This window comes from Diceros bicornis, chromosome 1 (assembly GCF_020826845.1).
Source record: "Diceros bicornis minor isolate mBicDic1 chromosome 1, mDicBic1.mat.cur, whole genome shotgun sequence".
Lineage (NCBI taxonomy): Eukaryota > Metazoa > Chordata > Mammalia > Perissodactyla > Rhinocerotidae > Diceros > Diceros bicornis.
The window spans coordinates 32,220,130-32,243,973 of record NC_080740.1 but is presented as its reverse complement, the minus strand read 5'-3'; the positions used below and the strand labels follow the sequence as shown (position 1 = coordinate 32,243,973).

The window sequence follows — 23,844 nt, the reverse complement described above, 5'->3', positions numbered from 1 at the left end:
TTTTTTGCCTGAGGAAGATTGTCACCAAGCTAACATCTACGCCAGTCTTCCTCTACTTTGCACATGGGATGCCGCTACAGCATGGCTTGACGAGGAGTATGTAGGTCCACACCCAGGATCCGAACCCGCGAACTCCGGGCTGTCGAAGCAGAGCACATGAATTCAAACACAACGCCACTGGGCCGGCCCCAAGATTTCATTCTTTTTTACAGCTAAATAATATTTCATTTTGTGTGTGTGTGTGTGTGTGTGTATACATATCACATCTTCTTTATCCATTAATCCATTGATGGACATTTAGGTTATTTCCATCTCTTGGCTATTGTAAATAATGTTGCTATGAACATGGGGGTGTAAGATATCTTCAAGTTAGTGTTTTCGTTTCCTTCGGATAAATACTCAGAAGAGGAATTGCTGCATCATATGATAGTTCTATTTTTAATTTTTTGAGGAACCTCTACCTTGTTCCATGTTGGCTGCACCAATTTACATTCCCACCAACAGTGCACAAGGGTTCCCTTTTCTCCACATCCTCACCAACACTTGTTATTTCTTGTCTTTTTGATAATAGCTATTTTAACAGGTGTGAGGTGATATTTCAATGTGATTTTGATAGCCATATCTCTGATGATTAGTGATGTTAAAGAATCTTGACATGAATCATGTGGAAAAGTCAACAAGTCTTTTGTAACATAATCATAATCATCTCCTAACTTCTCTGTTTTATAAATTATAAATTTATACATCAAATAAACATAAAGCATAACATATACCTATAAATACACTTTAGGTATCAGATCCATAGGATAATTTAATAATATTAATGGCTAGAAAGCCTCTGAACGTTCAGTGTGATAAAATTCATGCATATAAAAGCTGGAAGCAAGAATTTATTAATTTATTAATCTGCAAAACTGAAATATTAATGTCAATATTAATGTAACAATTAACATCTATAACTGACTTTGTTATCAGGTTAAGAAACTTTTAAACTATTTTGAGAGTAAAATCTAAACCTATATAAGCTGCACAAAACCTTCTAAAATGTATCTTACACATAAACTCCATTTATACACATAGTAATATTATAAGGATTTTTACCAAAGCTGTCTTTAAAATAAGAAAAGATTGGAAACCACGTCAATATGTCGCTCCTTTGCAAAGAATCTTCAATGGTTTCTAATTTCTCTAAGAGTTGGCAACAAAGTCCCTACAATAGTCTTCAAGACCGTATGATCTAAATGCCTACTACTTCTCTCCGTCTCCGTCTCTGACTCTGTCTATTACTCTCTCTCACTCTGTTCCAGCATACTGGCTTCCTTGTGGTTCCTCCAACATGAAGGGGACTCCTGCCTCAGGGTCTTTCACCTGCTTTTCCCACTGCCTGTAATATTCTCACCCCAGGCAGCCTTATCATTTTCTCTCTTGTTCTTTCAGATCTCCACATAAACGCTGCTTTATCAGGGAAGCCTTCCTTGACCATCCTACATATAAATATACCTCCTAGCATTCTTTTCTCCTATTTTGCTTTAGTTTTCTCCAAAAAACTTACTACCACCTGACATACATATATGTATTTAATTGTTTATTGTCTGTCTCCTCCAATTAGAGCGAAAGGTCCATAAGGATAGAAAAAATTATGTTTATTTTGTTCACTACTGCATCCCTAGAGCCTAAAATGGTACCTGACACCTGACACTCAATAAATATTTGTTTGTTGAATGAATATATGAGAAAAAGAAGTAACTGTATATGTACTATTATAAAATGATACCTAAAATATACTAAGTGAAAAAGTGAGGTACAGGGCCGGCCCGGTGGCGTAGTGGTTAAGTTCACACATTCCGCTTCAGTGGCCCAGGGTTCACTGGTTCGGATCCTGGGCACAGACCTATTCACCACTCATCAAGCCATGCTGAGGCGGCACCCCACATAGAAAAGCTACAGCTCTATAACTATGATACACAACTATGTACTCGGGCTCTGGGGAGAAAAAAAAAGAAAAAGAGGAAGATTGGCAACAGATGTTAGCACAGGGCCAATCTTCCTCAAAAAAAAAAAAAAAGTGAGGTACAGAACAGCATTGTTGCATGCTCTACCATTTATGTAAAAAGAGCAGGAGGTATATAATATACATTTATGTTTTTATTTGCATACAATGATTTTGGAAGGGAACCTCTGAGATAGGGAACAGGGGGACTAAGGAAGGGACACTTAGACCCCTATACATATATATGTACTACCTACTCAGAGAAATTAAGGCGTTGCCTTTATAAATAAGAAATATATATGATAATCTTGCAGAAAAATCTACAATTCATACTTAAGAACTCAATGAATATCTACTAATTTACATGTGACTAAGGTACATTATTAGAAAAAACTGAAATAGACCCTTATGTTTTAATAGTATTTCATAAAATATAAGATATGTTTACACACATTACCCCATATCAGTGTCGTAAAAATCCTATCAGGCAAGATGGGTATATATTCATTTCCTCCTTTTGTGGAAAAGAAAACTCAGAAAGGTTAAGGAACCAGACTACAGCTACACAGCAGAGGCAAAGCTCAATTCAGGTCTCCTGATTCTTAGTGTGGTACTTTTCTGAGTGTATTTGATGAGTAAGGCTTGGAATTAAGATTTATCTTATGTATTTAAAGAAAGAAAATATATAAAAACAGATATAGCTTCAATGATGCTGTCAATACGTCTCAGTTGATATCAGTCCATTTTAGTGTTTAACTATAAAATTGAAAATATATTGGACACTACTGGAAAATGGATAACTATTGAGTTCATGATGGCAGACAATATTTAGTCAACAAACCAAATATTCTGTTGGCTGAAAATGTAACAAAACAGCATTTTATTGATAGCGCCGTTCAACTAAGCAGAACTAACTCACTAAGATATGCAGAGGAGATAAATATATGTTGCATATTAGTCTAGCAAAAGTGCTTAAAAATGTGCAGTTTCAGAAACATCAAAGCAAAGTCAATTATCTTATAGACTAGCTAACCATATTTTAAAAGTAGGAACTCATTAGATGGTGCCATCAATTCTAGATATATTTGACATAGACGGGAAATTCTTTCAAAAAAATTATTATAATATATTTGGTCAAAGCACAGCTGTCATAAAGTAAAATAACTAGATTTCTCTGGAGTGAAAAGGAAGTCCAATTCCTCAATTCAACAAATACTATTGAAAATTTATTATGTTCTTACGGCTAGACAGTGAAAAACAAATATGAAGGAAAGTGTTGTATTTTAATAAATAAATAAGCATAATAGGAAAGTCAGCCAATGTTTACTAAGGGATTAGAAAATTCTGGTATTTCCATCATTATCCAAGGGCAGCCAACAAAGAGTTCACCCTCCTAATTTGCCCCACAAGGCAGATTCTTCTGCCCTGCAGAGCGAGAATTGAAGAATAAGATAAAATAATCTTTGAGCATATAGAGTATTTAAACAACTCAAAATGCCTTCAGAATTATCAGCACATTTAATCTGTCAATAACCCAATTAGATAAGAAAGGATTTACCTTCTAACTCAATATTTCCCAAAGTACGTTCCATTGCACTGTGGTCCCTTCAGGATGCTCTTTGAAAAGGGTTTAGGCCAATATTTCCAGAGACACTGAATTCCATGCTACGTTCCCCTCTTGGGCATTTGATATTAAAAGTTTAGAAAATTCCTGCAGTCAATACAACTGTTTCTTTTGCCGTAACCGAACATGTCCCAAATTCTGGAACTCATTTCTCCTTGGAACACTTCGAGGACACCAAATTCTCTTGATTTGCTACTACCTCGTTGGTTACTCCTTCTTAGTCTCTTACCGATTCCTCGTAACTTGAAGTGCCCCAGAGTTCAGTCCTTGTTTCTCTTTTCTTCTCTATCTATCCTCTCTCACTTAGTGACCTTCTACAGTCAATGATTTTAAATACCATCTGATGCCTACAACTCTCAAATTTATATCTCCAGTCCAAATCATGCTCCTGAACTCCAGGCCCAAATATCAAATTTCTACATTCGTTTTTTTGGAAAGACAAACTGAAGTCTGACTCGTCCTCATGCAAGCTACTCTACATGTAGTATTTCCATGCACTTGAAAGAAATTCCATTTCTCTAGTGCTCCTGCTAAAAACCTTAAAGTCATCCTTGACTCTTCTCCCTCATACCCCATAGTTATTCCATAAGAAATCTCATGGCCTCAACCTTCAAATCACATCCAGAAGCTAAACACTTCTTGCTACTTCTCATTCTACAATCCTTTCTCAAACGGCCATCTTCTATCACCTGGGTTACTGCAACAATCTCATTCTTCCATCCTTGCTCTCCTTAAATATATTCCCAACATAGTTGCCACAGTGATCTATTTAAATCAAAAGTTAGAGAACATGTCATTTCTCTGTTATAACCCCTCAACCCAATGGCTCCCCATTCTACTCAGAGAAAAGCCACAATCCTTAATTATACTCCACAAGGCACTAAGATCTGTTCTCCATTACTTCTCTAATCTCATTCTCTTTCTCTCACATTCCTCTCCACTCAGACCTTTCTGTACTTTGAACAGTCCAGACATGCTACTGCATTATAGTCTTGCAATGGTTGTACCCACTGACCAGAATGCTCTTTCCCCAGAGATTAAGTGACTTACCAGCTCCCTGTTTCAAGTCTTTGTTTAAATGTCACCTTCCCAATGATGCTTAACCTGACTTCCAATTAAAACTGTGTCCCAACCTCTGACCTTCTAGACCCCCAATCCTCTACCCTGCTCTGTTTCTACTTCTTGGCATTTATCATCTTCCAATATAATATACAATTTACTTATTTATTAACTGCCACTCACCACAGACTATAACTTCTAAGAGAGATTTTTTATTAGTTTTATTCGCAGACGTATCCTGAGCATCTAGAAATATGCCTTACACCTAGCAGGTGCTCAATAAATATTTCTTGAATGAATAAATGAAACATATTTATCCACAGACACATAAGTAATATTTATCATTTTCTCACAGACGTCAGCATCATGGCAGAGTGAGTTGTTCCCTTTGTTTCTCCCTTCTAAGTTACAACTAAATGGACATTCATTAACCAGCAGAAGATTCCTTGCACAGCACAACAGGACATCTGAGAAATTCACACTCCTGTGCCTCTGAAGGTGGGTGGACTGGATCCCCGGGAGGGAGTGGAACTAGCTGAGGATATCCTCCCCTCCCCAGCAGCAGTGAGTCAGGTTGCTGATTCTCACACAGCGGCCAGTGTGACTGTAAGACAAGGCAGAGGCAGCACAGTATGTGCAAACGCTTTTGGAGTTGTAGCCCAGCCCGCAGGTGTACCACTGTGTCTCAGAGGCCCCGCAGTGGGAACACTCTATACCAAGTGGCAGCAGCTCAGCCCCCATGAAGGCAGCCGCTAGTTCAGAAAGCACTCTGTCCATGGAGCACAGCAGTCTGTGGGACCCACCAAGTGGCAGCTCAGCCCAGACAAGAGTGTCCCTCCTGCCTAGTGCAGCGCAGGCGAGAAGGCACCATGCCTGTGCAGAAGGCGCCCCTCTGCAGAGCACAGCAGCCCATGGGACCCACCAAGTGGCAGCTCAGCCTCCATATTGGCACCCAATAAACCTAGCACAGCAGTTCAGCTGGTTCCCTACCAAGCGCAGTAGCCCTTCCAGCAGGAGAGCAACCCATCTGCCAAACACGGAGACCCCACCTACAACACATGAGCCGCCCACTGGTGCAGAGGCCCTGTGCACATGAGTGTAATCTGCAGAGCGGCTTGCTTCCAGCCTGTGCAAATGGAGAGCAGCTCTACATGCACACTTCCAGGAGACAGGGTAAGATGAGAAAACAAAGCTCCTGTTCACCCCTAGCAGTGGCAGGTGGAATCTGCAACCTGATACTACCACAAATGCACCAGCAAAGGGTCAATTCACCAAACACCATGAAGAACTACAGTAGCACCTCAGAGCAGAAGGAAAATGACAAGTCTCCAGAAACCAATCGTGAAGTCACAGAAATTTACAATCTAAATGACAGAGAATTCAAAATAGTTCTCATAAAGAAACTCTATGAGTTACAAGAAAACTCAGAAAAACAGTTCAATGAGCTCAGGAATAAAATTAATAGGCAAAAGGAATACTTCACCAAAGAGACTGAAATCTAAAAAAAACCCAAACAAAAATTTCAATATGAAGAAAACAGTTAATGAGATAAAAAATAACCTAGAAACCATAAAAAACAGAGTTGATGTTACAGAGGACAGAATTAGTGAATTAGAGGACAGAAATATAGAAATGTTTCAGGTAGAAGAGGAGAGAGAACAAAGATTTTAAAAAACTAAAGAAATTCTTCGCGAAATATCCAACTCTAACAGGAAAAGCAACATATGGATTATAGGTATTCCAGAGGGAGAAGGGAGGGAGAAAGGAGCAGAGAGCTTGTTCAAAGACACAACAGCTGAGAACTTCCCAAACCTGGGGAAGGAATTGGACTTACAAGTATATTAAGCCAATAGAACTCCTAATTACATCAATGCAAAAAGACCTTCTCCAAGGTATATAACAGTCAAACTGGCAAAAGTCAATGACAAAGACAAAAGTATTCAGGGCAGCAAGGCCGAAGAAAATAACCTACAAAAAAACCCTGTCGGGCTTTCAGCAGATTTCTCAGCAGAAATCTTACAGGCTACGAGAGAATGGAATGACATATTCAAATACTGAAAAATAAATCTTTCACCCAAGAATACTCTATCCAGCAAAACTATCCTTCATATATGATAGAGAAATAAAAACTAACGTCTTTGAAGTTTTTGTGGGTCATCAAAAGACAACGGTTGGAAACAAATGATTTAGATGTAAGTGATTTAGACTTTACAGATAAACTTTTAGCAATAATCATAGTTTGTAATTAACTTCTAAAATCTCTGTGGTAACTTGAAACTTTGAAGTTGTGCTAGGTTAAATGATAAAAATTCACTGAGTATTTATATCATTTCAAATAAGATAAGATATTAGATATTAATTACTAAATATAAGCTTATCTACTTTTCGCTTCTTCTTACAGAAATACTAAAAGGGGTTTTGGGTCTATTGGTAAATATATCTTATGTTTAATTAAAAGATTATACTATAAAGTAACATGTTTCCAGAAATTGTGAAAAGCGTTTGTAGGTTTGTCAGGCCACGGAATATTAATGTAAAAGAAAGTTTATAATTGCTTACTTCTTAGTATTTACTTAAAAATTAAGGTTTCTAAGGGCTAAAATTCTAATATGCGGTTAAGGCTACTAGAAATTAATCAGGAAAATATGTTTGCATAGGAGGAAAGTAAGATATGTTTTTAGTAAAGAAGGTATAAAGAATGGAAATATTTTTATTTGTTTTGTTAAGAAAGATAAATTTAGGGGCTGGCCTGGTGGCGTAGCGGTTAAGTGGGTGCGCTCTGCTGCGGCAGCCTGGGGTTTGCAGGTTCAGATCCCGGGCGTGCACCCACGGACCGCTTGTCAAGCCATGCTGTGGCGGCATCCCATATAAAGTGGAGGAAGATGGGCACGGATGTTAGCCCAGGGCCAGTCTTCCTCAGCAAAAAGAGAAGGATTGGCATCGGATGTTAGCTCAGGGCTGATCTTCTAAATAAATTATTTGAGAAAAACATACAAACTCAGATATGACAAGACAGCTTTTGAGAGACAAAGATTGGACTTTATGGAATAAATCCACATGAAAATATTGGCCTAGTACCTTATGTACAGCATTCCAAGTAACACTTACTGGATAAGCAAGGGATGTCACTTATCTGGCAGGTGCAAGGAACCTCAATATTTTGGGGGACCTTGAGAACAGAGGAATTCACCCAAATCTGTAGGTATTGCAGGCAAAGTCGGATGACAAAATCTTTGGCTTAGCTTTCCTGGCCTCAAGAGGCCTTTAAAGTTCGATCTGAGATTCCCTACAAAAAGTTCCAGCAAAGCAGATTTAAAAGAGCCTATATGACCAGTTGCTATTCTTGCTGTACTTATGTAAATAATTGGGCCAAATTTATTGAAACTATACTTATTTCACAAACCAGTTAGTCTTAATTTCGCTATCTTTGGTAAAAATGAGAGTGATTTTAGAGAGAAAAATTATATTTCAATAAAAACCATAGTACAAATTTGCAGGTATTAGATCCTAGTTTTGTTGTCTTTGAGGTTTTTGTTTTATATCTGTTGACTGGACTGGATCCTGAATTCTTCCAGTCTCCTGAAATATCTGGCTACAAATCTCCAAACTAATGTTTTTGATTTTTTCCGTCATTTTCGTTTGAAATCACTGAGAACTGAACCTGCCCTTTTTCCTGAAGCCTTGCAAACTGAAGCTGGAAGTCTTGATATAAACTTAAGAAAGATTCATGTCTGTTGCTATGTTAGCCACTCAGAAAAGGTAGCTGAATACCCAACGACATCATCAGATACATTTTAAGCTGCAAATGATGCTCTGACGCTGACATCTAGAAATCTTCTTAACTGGCTGTCCTCTAAGCTCAGAAACTGGTTTATAATTTGCTCCAACCATTAACCTTGTTTTTCTTTTGTTTCCATAGAAATGCTTCTTATTAAATACCTGACTGCTTGCTTCCACAATATAGGCCTAACTTTGGGAGCCACCTGCATCACCACCTTCTAAAATGAAATTAACTATGGACTGATCTATTATCAGGACTAAGAAATGTGTTCAATGAGATGGAACAATCTACCAACTTAGCTTCTCGACTGTGAAACTTCTTTTAAGTTTCAAAAGGACTGTGAAACTTCTTGGTTTCAAAGGCAGGACTGCGGGAGATCAGAATTCGCCACCTCAAAATGTGTCTCTTTGGCATGAGGATTATTTTGGGCTGCAGAATGGAAAGAAGCTTTGAAAAGTAGAAGTTACCCTTTGTAAGAGACATTTACATTTATAAGGGAAATCTCCATTTGTAAAGGTATCTCCCTCCCTGTACCAGGAAGTAGGGGGGTGACCTTATCTCTAGATATGCTTATCAGTGCAGAAGGTGGAAGGCAAGGACTTAAATCCTCATACTCTTGTTTACGGTGCTTTCTGGTAATCTCCCATAGCTGACTCCCCTCACCCCCAACATCCTCCTTTGTCTTTAGCTGAAGGTAGTATTTAAGGTGAGAACCTCTGCCATCTTGTAGGTCTCTCCCATGTATACATGTTATAAAGCTTTGTTTGATTTTCTCCTGCTATTCAGTCTCATGTCAATTTAATTTGTAGCCCAGCCAGAAAGGACCCAGAGTGGGTAAAGGATAGTCTTCCTCCCCTTCAATCATAATTTAAAATTTTAGTCCCTCCAATTCTTCTAATAGTCAACTAAATTTCCCTTGTTGAAATTTTGCACCACTTATAAGGAAGGAATTTATAAAGAGGAAACACCAAGAGAACTGCTTATGTTAATTTCAGGCTTTTCTTGTAATGTTATTCATAAAATAATGCTTAAACAGTCACTTGAAGCTTTAATATTTTTACTGTTTTTGAATAAATTGAAAAGTAATATTCTAATTATTAATTGAAAAGATTCAATTATGCAAAAATTTCACTGATATATTTGGGAGTATTATTAAGTTTTAAGAACTAGGTGCTGCAAATATTTCTACTTGTTTTATAAAACGTACTGTAAAATCTCATTCATTTGAGGAATCTCTGTTTGATTTATAAAATGTTACTTTATTACTTTAAAGTACATATATTATAGTATTTCTTCGTAGATTCCTTAAAACTTACTAAAGGCATTCTTCAATGAATAGATAAGATATATTTATAATTAGCATTTCAACTATTTAACATAAGTTGGATAAAATGAAATACGTGACATCATCCTGTAAAACTTTACAGGTATTATCATCATTTAATAAATGGGTATAAGAGAAAGTTTAAAGTTCCAGAAAGCAATATGTTCTCTTAAACTGTATTATATATTCTCTCTGAAACATCATTTATTCATTTGTTGAAAAAGCTTTTCCTCAATAATTATGAAAACTAAAACTCCAAATGATCACAAGTTCTTAATGAAATAAGAATTAATGAACTGTTATATTTTAAATTTCAAAGTCTAGTTTTTAGTCTTAGTTATCAAATAGAGATTTGCTATCATCTAATGACTTGAATAACTATCTTTTATTCTATCATAATAATAATGCCAACATGGGTCATCTGCACACAGAATTACTTAAAATATATTAGATAGCCAGTTTTAACCTATCTGCCACTAAATCAAGCTATGAAGTAAACAATTTCACACCGACAGAGACAAGGAAATATTATAACCCACACTCAAAGAACTAAATATTTACTAGCTAAAGTTTTCAAAAGCCAAGTAAAAGAAAAAACTTCAGAAGTTCCTCTGAAAGAATGCATATGTCAGATAGTTATCAAGACTTATAAAGCAAGAAAAGGAACCTAGTAGGATCCTTGGTACGTACGGTAAGACCCTTATTATCTGATAGGACATTAAAGGAGGGCAAGGAACTATAATTCATAATTCACAATGTAATGTGTAGATTAGTATGGCTCAATTAATTAAAAAAATAGCAATAAGCACAATAATTTAAATACTTCATATTAATTTCCATATTTATCACATTTTCACATGCAGCCTTTTTTCCTATGGGGAACATCTGAATTTGTTTAACAATCAAATTGTACTATTTAGAATAAAACAAACTAAAAATTACTAAAATATAAATTACTATAACAGCATTAATTATAATAGTTCTCTTTATGGACTGCATCCAACTAACCACAGACAAGCCAAGGATATACGTCAGGCTTTTTCAACCTTGGCACTATTGACCATTTTGGGTTGGATAATTTCTGGTTGGGAGTGTGAAGGGAGGGGCTCTCCTGTGCATTGTAGGACGTTTAGCAGCATCACTGGCCTCTACACCCTAGATACCAATAGCACCCACTAGCTATGACAAGGAAAAACATCTGGAGAAATTGCCAAATGTCCCCTAGGAGACAAAATTGCCCCTTGGTGAGAATCACTAACATAAGGTGGAAGAAAGGAAGACAGGGAGGGATGGAGGGAGAGAGGGAAAGGATACTAGGCATTCTTAAACAGTTAATGAAACTATATAAAATAAAACTGAATTTCTAGTTGGTGGATTTGAATGTGTTTATTGTAGTGTAAGGATATTTATAAGAAAAAATCTTTTTTAAACAAAATCAATGTTTTGTATTGTAAAAACAATAAACACATCATCAATATCAGGTAAATAAGATTCTACTGTTCTTAAGAAAAAAAATTAATAAATAGCTTTCTCCTTATTTCTTACTTCTATCTTAAGAATAACACCCTACCTTCCTGCTGTCTCCAAGGAATAAAAACAAGTGCAGTCTCTGTTTTCAGTTTTGAAGGCAAGAGAAGAGTTTTTTCCTCTGACTCTACAGGTGGTTCCTGAAAGTGCTCTCCAGGTGACCTGAAGTGACTGACAAGTCTAGTCTGCATTTACAAACAAGTTTAATAGGACCTGCATATTAACAAGAGTAATAATTTGTTATAGCAAACCAGAAGTAATTTTTATATTCACTCATTACCTAGATACTACTCTTTCAAGTTTCTCATTTGATTACTCTTTGGCTTACCATAGATGTAACTGATCGTGCATCTTCTTCATAATTGACTACTGGAGGTGGCTCCTTCCCATCATTTTCTTGTACTTTTTGCTCTAGTAATTCTTTCTGTGCTGTAAACTTTGCCTCAGTACATCTCAGCTGCTGGACTGACTGTTTCAGCTCTTCAAGTGTCTGTTTTTGGCTTAACAGAAGCACAATACTAAAAGAGAACACATTAAATATAAATTATTCCAACTTACTTAAGAAATAAAGACTTTAAAGGAAACTATATATATGTATATTACGCTTCTGTTTTCTTTCATTTTCATCTTTATAAGAGTGCCTCAGAATCACAAGAATTATAAACCGAAACAGATATTGAGTCATCACAACAGTTATTAAATGTTAGCATTAACAAAATGGAAGACAATGTTTGGAAGCAAAAACCAAATTCAAGATGCTTTCAAATATATTATGATCAATTGCATTCATTTTATTTTACAGTTAAACCATCTACCTCACAGAATACAGACACTTAGGTCCAGAAGTGTAGGACATAAAATGAATTAATAAGACTGAAGTAGAATCTTAATTTATTTCAAATCTCAAATAGAATATAGCTAGAGTCAGATCTGTGCCTAGAGTAAAATAAATCAAATCAAGGTGACAGCCTGGGACCAAGCTGTGTGTATATTGCGAGGAATGTGTATTTAGAGTGAGGGAAAGCTGTTCTGACAAGGATTGAGGGCTGAACTGTGATTAAGGGAATGAGCATAACAAAAGTCCCCAAATCCTCCCAATATCACCACTACATAGTAGACTTCCCCATCCCTCCTTTAGAGAACTACATAGGCCACATGTTGCCTTACTGTGACTTTTCATCCTTTGGAGGCTACCCTTATTGAGAATTTCAAACTAATTCACCCACATTAAAGCCACGAGAAAACAGGTAGTAGTGGCAGGGAACGTCTTTGGAAACAGGGTCATACATAGTATATTAATATCTATGAACAGTATCTAAGAACTGTGTCATGCACTACTGTAAGTTATTAATATGTAAGAGACAATAGATTGTCAATTAGGGAAAGCTTCAGAGCTGGAGAATATGTCAGAAAATGTTACCTTCTTAAATTGGAACTTATAAGAATCAACAAAACTGAATGAGTGTTCATGGGCAGAAAGAACCCCCACTAAGAGAGATTTGTTTATAAATACGATACTGATCAATATTTTGAAAACTCAATTCCAATCAAATTGAGCAGGGTGCAGCCTCAGTGGATGCTATAAAGAAAGCTATAATCATCTCAATTATATAGCAATGAGTTTCAGATGAAACTCTAACAAAAAGGTGGAGAACTGAGTGAGATTTTGGAGAAGTAGAACTAATGAGTAAGATTATTAGTAAGAAAGACCTAGCAATGTTTAAAAGACAAACCACTCTAACCAGTGAAGTTAATAGCAGAAGTAATGGAGAAGGATATACCACACTGTCAGAGCTCCTTTAATACTTCCCAAGTAAAATCATCGTGGCATAGTAGAAAGAGTGTAATTACACTGAATTAGGACAGATTCAACTTCATGACTTAATCACTTTGCTTTCCTCATGTTCAGTTTTATCACTGGAAAAATTGATAATAATAATATCTACTGTCAGGGTTGTTCTGAGAATTCAATGCGATAATATCTGAAAAATTTGCCTAGAGGCACAGTGCCTACTATATAGTAAGAAATCAGTAAATGGCAATTATCGTCATCATTCAACAGTCTGTGACCTACGTGCTAAATCCACAGAGATTTTCTGATAAATTCATGCTGGTTTGCTTATTAGATGGTAACTCTCTTTTCATAATGAATTGGTTATAATTTTCTTTTTAACTTCTCAGTGAATCTCTTCAGAGAAAGTTGATTTTTAAAAGAATCACTTTTGTGAATATAAATTTATAAGAACCAGGTCCTGGAAAAGATTACACCCATATGAACCTAAAGCTTCCTGAGGGTTCCTTCCTTGCATTTCCTAGCTACCAAAAGAATCACAATTCTTTGTGACAATAGTATAAGGAACAATTTAAAATGTACAAGGTAAGATGGTAAAAAACATTTTCATGCATATCTGCAAGATCAGTCTAAAAAAAGGTGAATGATTTCACAAATGAAGACAAAATCAATAGGGAAGTATACTTGAAAATAATACTCTATAACCCTTACTGTTACCAGTATTCTTTTGCAAACAAATTTCATAAAGACTATTGGGAAAAAAATGAAAAAAAAATATTAAAACAATGAAAGTAAGCTTTTCAAAATGAAATATGAAATGACAAATAAGGCATAATAATTGAAAAAAAGTAAATAGTAACTGAACATGCAACTAAAATTTTTTTTAAAACTATTTAAAGTAAAAAACATACATTTTCTTGTATCTTCAACTCGACGGTAGGCTGAATAATGGTCTCCCAAAGATGACCACATCCTTAGCCCCAGAACCTGTGAATATGTTACCTGACATGGCAAAGGGCAGTTTTCAGATATGATTAAGTTAAGGATGTTGAAATGGGAGATTATCCTGGATTATCCAGATAAGCCCTATTACTCATAAGCATCTGATAAGAGGGAAGCAAGAAGGACAATGTCAGAGAAGGCACTGTGACAATGAAAAAAGAGGGAGAAAAGGCAATGTGATGCAGGGCCAAGAACCAAGGAATGAGGACAGACTCTAGAAGCTGGAAAAGCTAAGAAGTAGATTCTCCCCAAGAGTCTCCAGAAAACATCAGCCCAAGGCCCAGAACCTTGTTCTTAGGCCCATACGACTCATTTCTGACCTGATCTCCAGAAATGTAAGAGAATAAATTTGCATTGTTTTAAGTTACTGAGTTTGTGGCAATTTGTCACAGCAATTTGAGGAAACTAGTACAAACTCTAATAAAGATCATACCTATTTTCAGTTCATTCTAAATGGATGAACTGGAAGGGTTATTATGGTTGGGCATAATCCAGTAAAAATGAAAACTATAGATTTAGGAGAAAAAAGTTAAAGAGTTAGAAGCATTATTCAGCCAGAAAAAAATGACTGTGAGTTAAATAAAGGATGTGAATAAATTAGTTTTAGCTTCATTAAATACTAAACAAAAAGGAAAGGATTAAACCATTACAGAAAGTTGAAATTTTAAAAAAAGATTTTAAGTCATATACATTATATAGTTTAGAGAAAGCTCTATTTTTAAACATGACTTCTCATAGTTTACAATCTCTATGTATTACTGTTATTTTGCCTTTATTTTACCCTGGAGAATAAATGGAATCTTTCCAAGTGATCAAAACAAGAGAGAAAAGATAATATTTTCAACAAATGGTGCTGGAACAACTGGACATCTATATGCATAAAATGAATCTAGACACAGACATTATACCATTCACAAAAAATAACTCAAAATGGATCACAGACCTAAATGTAAAACATGAAACTATAAAACTCCTAGAGGATAACATAGGAAAAAATCTAATGACCTTGGGTATGGTGATGACTTGTTAGATACAACACTACAGGCATGAGCCATGAAAGAAATAATTGGTAAGCTGGACTTCATCAAAATTAAAAACTTCTGCTCTGAGAAACACAACGTCAAAAGAATGAGAAGATAAGTCATAGACTGAGAGAAAAGACTTGCAAAAGATACATCTGATAAAGGACTGGTCTCTAAAATATATAAAGAACTCTTAAAAGTCTACTAAGAAAACAAACAACCTGATTAAAAAATGGGCCAAAGACCTTAAGACACCTCACCAAAGAAGATACAGACGGCAAGTAAGCACATTAAAAGATGCTCCCCATCATATGTCATCAGAGAAACGCAAATTAAAGCAACAATGAGATACCTCTACACACCCATTAGAATGGCCAAAATCCAGAACACTGACAACACCAGATGCTGGTGAGGATGTGGAGCAACAGGAACACTCATTTATTGCTGGTGGAAACGCAAAATGGTAAAGCCATTTTGGAAGATGGTTTTAGCAGTTTCTTACAAAACTAAACATACTTTTACTATATGATCCAACAATCACATTCCTTGGTATTTACTCAAAGGAGTTGAAAACTTATGTCCACACAAAAGCTCACACATGGATGTTTATAGCAGCTTTATTCATAATTGCCAAACTTAGAAGAAACCAAGGTGTCCTCTAGCAGGTGAATGGATAAATAAACTGTGGTACATCCAAACAATGGAATATTACTCAGTGCTCAAAAGAAATGAGCTACCAAGCCACGAAAAGACATGGTGGAACCTTAAATGCATATTACTAAGTGAAAGAAGCCAATCTGAAAAGGCTACACAATATATGATTCTAACTATGTGACTTTCTGGAAAAGCCAAAACTATGGAGACAGTAAAAATATCAGTGGTGGACCGCAGTTGGGGATGGAGGGAGGGATGAATATGTGAAGCATAGAGGATTATTAGGAAAAAGTACTCCGTATTATAGCATGGTGATGGATACATGTTATTATACATTTGTTCAAACCCAAAGAATGTACAACACCAAGAGTGAAACCTAATGTTAACTATGGTCTTTGGGTGATAATGATGCATCACTGTAGGTTCATCAGTTGTAACTAATGTAACACTCTGGTGGGGGATGTTGATATCGGAGAAGGCTATGCATATGTGGGGGCTGGGGTATATGGGAAATCTCTGTACCTTTCTCTCAATTTTCCTGTGAAACTTAAACTGCTCTAAAAAATAAAGTCTTAATCTTTTTTAAAAAAATGAGATATCACTACACACATATTAGAATGGCTCAAATTTTTAAAAATTCTGGGAGGATGAGGAGAAACCAATCATTCACACATTGCTAGTGGGAACATATTATGGTACAGTCACTCTTCGAAAACTAAACGTGCAATTGCCATACAACTAGCAACTGCACTCTTCTGGGTATTTATCCCAGAGAAATTAAAACTTATGCTCACACAAAAACCTGTACATAAATGTTTGGAGCATCTTTATTTGTAATTGCCAAACACTGAAAAAAAAAACAGATGTCCTTCCAGAGACTGGATTGGTGGTTACCAGAGGGGAAGGGGGGAGGGAGGAGGGTGAAAGGGATAATTTGGTACATGTGTGTGGTGATGGGTTGTAATTAGTATTTTGGTGGTGAACATGATGTAATCTATGCAGAAATAGAAGTATAATGATGTACACCTGAAATTTTTACAATGTTATAAACCAATGTTACTGCAATAAACAAAAAATTTAAAAAAATCAAATCAAATAAAATAAAGCTAGATGTGACATTCTGTAAGACTTTTAAAATTTCTAGGTTTCAGATGTCACATAATTTGAAAGACAGGGAGGTTGGATCAAATGATCTCTTAAGATTCTGCATGGCTCCAAGAGTTATGATTTTATAACATATAAAGTATTTTTAAGTACTAGGTGATAATGCTAAAAAACAATACAAAATTGAATAATCATTTACTTTTTGGAAGTCAAACCAAGCATTAAAACCAAGAGTAGTATTACTAGTTCTTTATGTCATTGAGTCATAAATAACATATGCCTGGTATATTTTCCCATAAACTATTTTCTAATACAGTAGTGAAGGATTATAAATCAGAAGAAGACTGATATTATTTCCATTTGAATAAAGATGCTTTAGAAGTAATGAGTAGAGGTGTGGCACTAGAGTGACACTTTGTGTTGTATTAAAATTATACCATTTCAAGTGGTTGGTTTTATTTCCTTTCACTCTATTTTTGTTAAATAAGATTCGATAAGAGCTACATTTAAATGAGATCATTATTATATAAGCTAAAACTCTGCTTTTGTTAGTGTGAATTTAATGTCACATAAAAGCCATTCTTTAACTTTATTTTTCACTTTATATTACTCAATTATAGGAATCCAAGTTATCAAATAATTCCTCATAGAATTTCTTTTTCCACTTATTATATAAGATGTTTTAGGGCCGGCCCCGTGGCTTAGCGGTTAAGTGCACGCACTCCGCTGCTGGGCGGCCCGGGTTCGGACCCCAGGTGCGCACCGACGCACGGCTTCTCCGGCCATGCTGAGGCCGTGTCCCACATACAGCAACTAGAAGGATGTGCAACTACGACATACAACTATCTACTGTGGCTTTTGGGGAAAAATAAATAAATAAATAAAATTTAAAAAAAAAAGAAGTTTTAAAGACATTTCTGTTAAATCCAAACTCAAAGATTTTAACTTTAGTCTCTTATTATGTTATATTTTGATAGGACAATAATGCTATTTCTATTAAGTAAAAATTCAATATAATTCCATTAACTTAGAAATAATTTAAAAACGTAAACATCTAACTTATAGGATGTTTGTAGTATTTGTCAAGAAATGTAGTTTTGTTTTATTGTTTTTATTACTTTCAAGTAACACAGTATATGAAGCTAACAAAGTGTTGCAGAGTAAAAATAATTCTAAATCTATTTTTTAAACTAGGTAAAAATTGCTTTTAATTATTTAAGTGCATTTAATAATATATATAGATATATACACATACGCACACAAAAAAAGAATATTTTTAATTACGAAATAGAAAAGCAAACATTTCCCCAGAATTCCTTTCAGACTGTTTAGCAAAATATTTTAACACATAATTCAAAGACAAACTTCAACCCTACCAATGTCTAAATTAATGAGAATTCACAATGACTATTTAGTTATATAAATATACTTAATATTTTCAAGATTATGCCCTGAAGCTAACAATAGAAACTCTATGGTAACAAAGGGCTAGCAGAACTTGGGTTAAACCTAACTCATCCCCTGAATTGCTTGAAATATATATCCCTTCTAATTTAATCTACTAAGAACACTATTAAAATCATAAGATCAAACAAACGCTGTGATCAAAAAGACAGAAACTTTGGAGTCAAGAACTCATGTGTTTTCTACCACTTACTAGGTATGTGATTGTAAGTAAGTTATCTAGATTCTCTAAGTTCTAAAGGTAAATATAGGCAATTATACAGAAGACATGGTGAAGATATCATTCAGTGTGTTAATATATATATATAAAACATCCAGCATAATGTGGGGAACAGAGTAAGAACTCAAGAAATGCTATTTCCCATATATCCACTGCCCTTTAAGCCCCCTCTCCTCTACTCACATTCTCCTCTCCTGATAAATATAAAGGGCTCCGTGGAGGAATGTGGATCACACTCATTATGTAGATGAAGAGAGAGTCAAAGATTTAAGTCTTTAAAAACATAGCAAAGAAAACATACCAAAAAATCAAAGAATCCCATAACTTTAAGATAACCATTAAAGATTGCCTCCTCCAACAACAACATAGTCAGACATGCTGGTGAGAGGGTCAGCTACCCTACTATCTTTCTTTATATCCACTAAATTTTAAAAGAGGAGTCATTTGCAATGTGTGCATTTACAAAACTATAAAAAGTAGAACTCAGTTATCTGTAAACATGTGAAAAGATATATTTGCAAACAGAAAAAAGCAAAAGATAATTATTTTTTTGAATTTTATACTCACAACAGTTGATGAATTTTATTTTTATAATCCAAATAGAATCTGCTGTTGATGCAATACTGAAAATTTCCAGATTTATTAAAGGAATGCCCAGAGTAACTCAAATTTTCCTATTTCACCTTTAAAAGGCTCATTGATTCCAATATGATATTTAATACCAAGTTGTAATAAGAGCCACAGTATAAGTGGAAGAGGTAGGATCCTAATATTCTGAGTTGTATACACAGGATAGATGGCATTGTCATTCACTGAAATAAGGAATACTAAAAGTGAACTGGGTTGGGTTGGGTTGGGTCAGGTTGTATTGAGGAGATTTTTAATTCAGCTTTAGACATGGGAAATTCAGGGTACTTCTAAGACATCTAAGGAGGAATGTCAAGTAGGCAATTGATTTACATGGCCATAGAGTTTAGAGGAGAAATCTGAGCCAGAGTAATAAATGTAGGTCATACTCCAGGTGATTCAGGAGATCACCTAGGGATAGAGTCAAGGGAGGGAAGTGACATAACCTAGGACCATGCCTTGAGTAACTCCAAAATAGATTGGCTGAGTAGAGGAGAATGAGTTTACAGAGAAGGACAGGCCAGAGAAGAGTAAGATTGGGCATCTTGGATCCCAAAGGCCCTGAGGAAAGAAGGAACATGAAATCTACAAAGTCAGATACTATGAGGAGGTCAAGTAAGAGAGCTGCTAAATTTAGCAATGTAGAGGTCACTGGTGATCTTACAGATATCTATTTCAATAGTGATGGGGCAGAAGCCAGACATATGTGGGTTGAGAACTAAGTGGGAGCTAAGGAAGTGAGTGAGCATAATTACTCTTAGAACAAGTTTGACTAAGAAAACAGAAAGCAAAGACAGTAGTTGGGAGAAAATATGGAGATTAAAAAAGGGTTATCTGGGGTGGGCAGAGAGATGGAGATAGTTTTTAGGAGTCAAAACTTAAGCATATTTAAAAAGTGAACACAGGATCCAGTTGAGAAGAAAAGGTGAACATAATACAGACGGTCCCTGACTTAACAATTTTTCAACTTTACAACAGGGCAAAAGTGAAACTCATTCAATAGAACTCGTACTTCGAATTTGATTTTTTATCTTTCCCCAGGCTAGCAATATGTGGTATGATACTCTCTCATGATGCTGGGCAGCAGCAGCCAGCCACAGGTCCCAGTCACGTGATCATGAGGGTAAACAATAGAAACACTGATAACTATTCTGTACCCACACAACCATTCTGTTTTTCACTTTCAGTACAGTATTCAATAAATTGCATGAGATATTCAATGCTTTATTATAAAATAGGCTTTGTGTTAGATGATTTTGCCCAACTGTAGGCTAATGTAAGTGTTCTAGTACGTTTAAGGTAGGCTAGGCTAACCTATGATGTTCAGTAGGTCAGGTGTATTAAATGCATTTTCGACTTAGGATATTATCGACTTACGATGGACTTATCAGTTCATAACCCCATCATAAGTCAAGGAAGATCTGTATATAAAATAACGTAAAATTTCTGGGAAAGTAAGAGATGATGGGATACAAAAAACAGGCACAAGAAACAGACTTAGGATAAGGAACAGTTTCTCTATGGAAGTAAGGAAAGAGAATGGGTACAAATGTAGTGGATTTGGATATCTACTCCCAGAAAAAAACGGAGCTGCCAATTGATGGTTCTAATTTTTTCTATAATGTAGGAGAGGTCCATCTCCTATGATAGAAGTGGAGAATATCTGAAAAGTTGTGTAGAAAGTAAGAGTAAGTATAGGCCAGAGAAAAGCTACGCATCACAGTTTCCTTGAAAGTCTCGATAAATCAAGCCAGTTGTGAGAGTATGTGAGAATGTGAAATTTATATGGTCTAGCCAGGATTAGAGAAACCACACTGCTGGAGTGTAACCCTGTAGGAGATGCAAACAATGATCAACGTCAGATTAGTAATTTGAAATTTTCGATCAAAATTTAAATCTTAAAACAGTAGAAAACATAATTAATGAAATTAGTAAAAACAAAAGTATGCCAAGATAAGTAAAGTCAGAAGATTCAGGTAAATATTTACAGATCCAGAAATCAGCAAGAAAAACAATAGTAAGATAACAACACCACAGCAAATCTCAGAAGGATTTTTATAGGTGAAACCGACTGCTATTTTCTAAGTTTGCTTGCTTCCTTCTAACACAGTAGAAGCCAGTTTCTAGAAAATACCAGCCTGCCACCTTCTTAACAAGGAATTCACAGTGAATCTGGTGGACATTAATGAGGAGAAGTCAAGACAGCTTTTAACAGAATTTGTTGGAAAATAGTTCAAACTGTTAAAACATGGAGACATAGGATCAGTACACTATATAGACAAAAACACAAAATCACTTTGCTAGAGGCCTGTAAAGTAACTCAACTACGCAAAGTTTTATACTTAAAATGAAATTTCAGGTTCTAGAAATTTTACAGCCATGACACCATGTACCTGAAGTATTTCTGTAAAACAACATCAATTATACTTTCTTTCTTCAAATTATTTTTGTTTTACTCACTCAGACTTCTTTTCATAGGTCTTAGAAGATTCCTCAATTCTTTTCTCTAGTTCCAGGACAGCCTCCTCCTTATTTAAAAGCATCTGCTGTGTCTGCATGAGTTCCTCTGCTAAAGTTTTCAACCTGGAATGAACAGTTTCCTCATTATCAACCAATATGTTAATTAGACTTAGTTTACACACACACAAGGGTTGCAATGTCCAAAACAGTAGCTAAAATTTCAGTTCCTTGGTTGTATTAACCACATTTCAAGTGCTGGACAGACACATGTGGCTACTTTATTGGACAGTGCAGAAAAGAAAGTAACATTTCAATAATCACAGTAAGTACAGTTGGGCAGTGCTGTTCTAGAGGGTCTTATTCATCAAATAGGAAAAAAAGAAACAGAAACAGAAAAAAGAGGAGGAAAGGACTGAAGTAAATAAATACCTGTCATGTCCCAGGAAGAGTGTATAGTGAATACACCATGGTTTTTGTTTTCAGACAAACATGTATTTACATTCTGGCTTTCCCACTTTTTATCTGGGATTTCAGGCAAGTTACTTAAGCTCATTGAATCTATTTTCTCATTTGTAATCTGGGTACCGTAATACCTGCTTCAAAGCATTGTTTTGAGGGTCAAATGAACTAATGTATATATAATGACTAGTATTTAGTAGATATGGAGTAAATGGTATCTAATATTATTTGCACATTGTATCTCATTTAATTCTCTCAACAACCCATAAGATAGATACTATTACCCTTATTTTAAAGAAAAGAAAGTGAGGCTTAGTTGTATGGCAATTTAAATTGATAGTAAGCTATTTCTATTTTCACATATTATAATAATGCTTTAGGGGTATTTTCTCTATAGATTTGAAGATAATTAAATACACAAAATTAATATGTACTCATAGACCAGATAATTTATGGTTGCATAAAATGCATTTGGTCCTGAATAGAAATATTTCTACCACAAAAACACACATAGCAGTCATATCACACTAAAATTTTTATCTTCAGCCTTATCAAGCAAGACATGAAACCCAAAATACACAAAAGAAAATATTAAATACTCCAAATCTATGAAAATTTAAATATATTTAAAGTTAGAGAGACGATAAAGTCAAAAGCAAAAGACAAATTATGAAGAAATATTCACAGGGCAAATTACAAGTAAAAGGATTTTTAATGCAGAAAAACTCATAGAAAAAAGACAGCCTAATATGAAAATGGACAAAGAACACAATTGGAAGTTCATCAAGAAAAAATTCAAATGATCAATAAGCACATGGAAATATTTACAACCTGACTCACAATTAAATGTCAGCAACTTAAATAAACACTAAGTTATTTTTCACCTGCTAAAACTGACAAGTATAAAAAAGAGTGAAAATATCCAGTATTCTCAATACTATTAAAAAAAAAATAGAAACATACACATACAATTGTCATAAATTTTTCAGAGGTCAACTTGGAATTGTCTCTCAAACTTCAAATTAGAATATTCTTTGATCATCTAAAAATCTGTTTTACCAAAATACTTTACAATGCACACAAAATTTGTCCCTAAGAAGATGTTTGTGGCAAGATTGTTTATAAAATAAAAAATAGAAAACATGTAAATGTCCATCAACAGGGGAAAGGCCGGATAAATTTTAATCCATTTAAGATACAGAATAGCATACAATCACTAAAAAAAATGAGATGCACACATATAAGATTCTTCTAAGACATTCTTTTCTAGTTAAAAAGTATGATGCAAAAGAATATATATGGTTTCATTTATATTAAAATAAATGTATGTATGTATATATGTGCCATGGACTGAACTGTATCCCCTCAAAATTCATATGTTGAAGCCCTAATCCCCAATGTGATGGTATTTGGAGATGGGGCCTCTGGGAGATAATTAGGATTAGATGAGATTAGTGCCCTTATAAGAAAAGATACCAGAGAGAGTTTACTGAGATACTCATGCGCTCTCTCTCTCTCCCCAAGCACATACAAAGAGGTCATGTGAGTCCATAAGAAGTCGTCAGCAGTCTACAAGCCAGTAAGAGAGTCTCACCAGGAACTGAACTGGCCAGCACCTTGACCTAGAACTTCTAACCTCCAGAACTGTGAGAAATAAATTATACTGGTTTAATCCACCAGTATATGGTATTTTGTTATGGCAGCCAGAGTAGACTAATATAATACGTATACACTT

The 23,844-nt window shown here is 35.2% G+C and overlaps 1 protein-coding gene across 13 annotated transcripts in view; it reads right to left on the bottom strand.

Annotated features, from left to right (window-relative positions):
• The window catches only part of FER (FER tyrosine kinase), a 438,558-nt gene that overhangs the window by 288,017 nt on the left and 126,697 nt on the right, over window positions 1-23,844 (bottom strand). For 12 of the 13 annotated variants that reach the window (XM_058538168.1, XM_058538214.1, XM_058538222.1 and 9 more), the window contains 2 exons: window positions 21,651-21,773; window positions 11,634-11,823 (listed from right to left, as the gene is read on the bottom strand). In XM_058538168.1, coding sequence (XP_058394151.1) covers window positions 11,634-11,823; window positions 21,651-21,773 — 313 coding nt within the window. Of the gene's footprint in view, window positions 1-11,348; window positions 11,519-11,633; window positions 11,824-21,650; window positions 21,774-23,844 lie in introns of all 13 variants that reach the window. The other variant, XR_009219711.1, reaches the window with a different exon arrangement.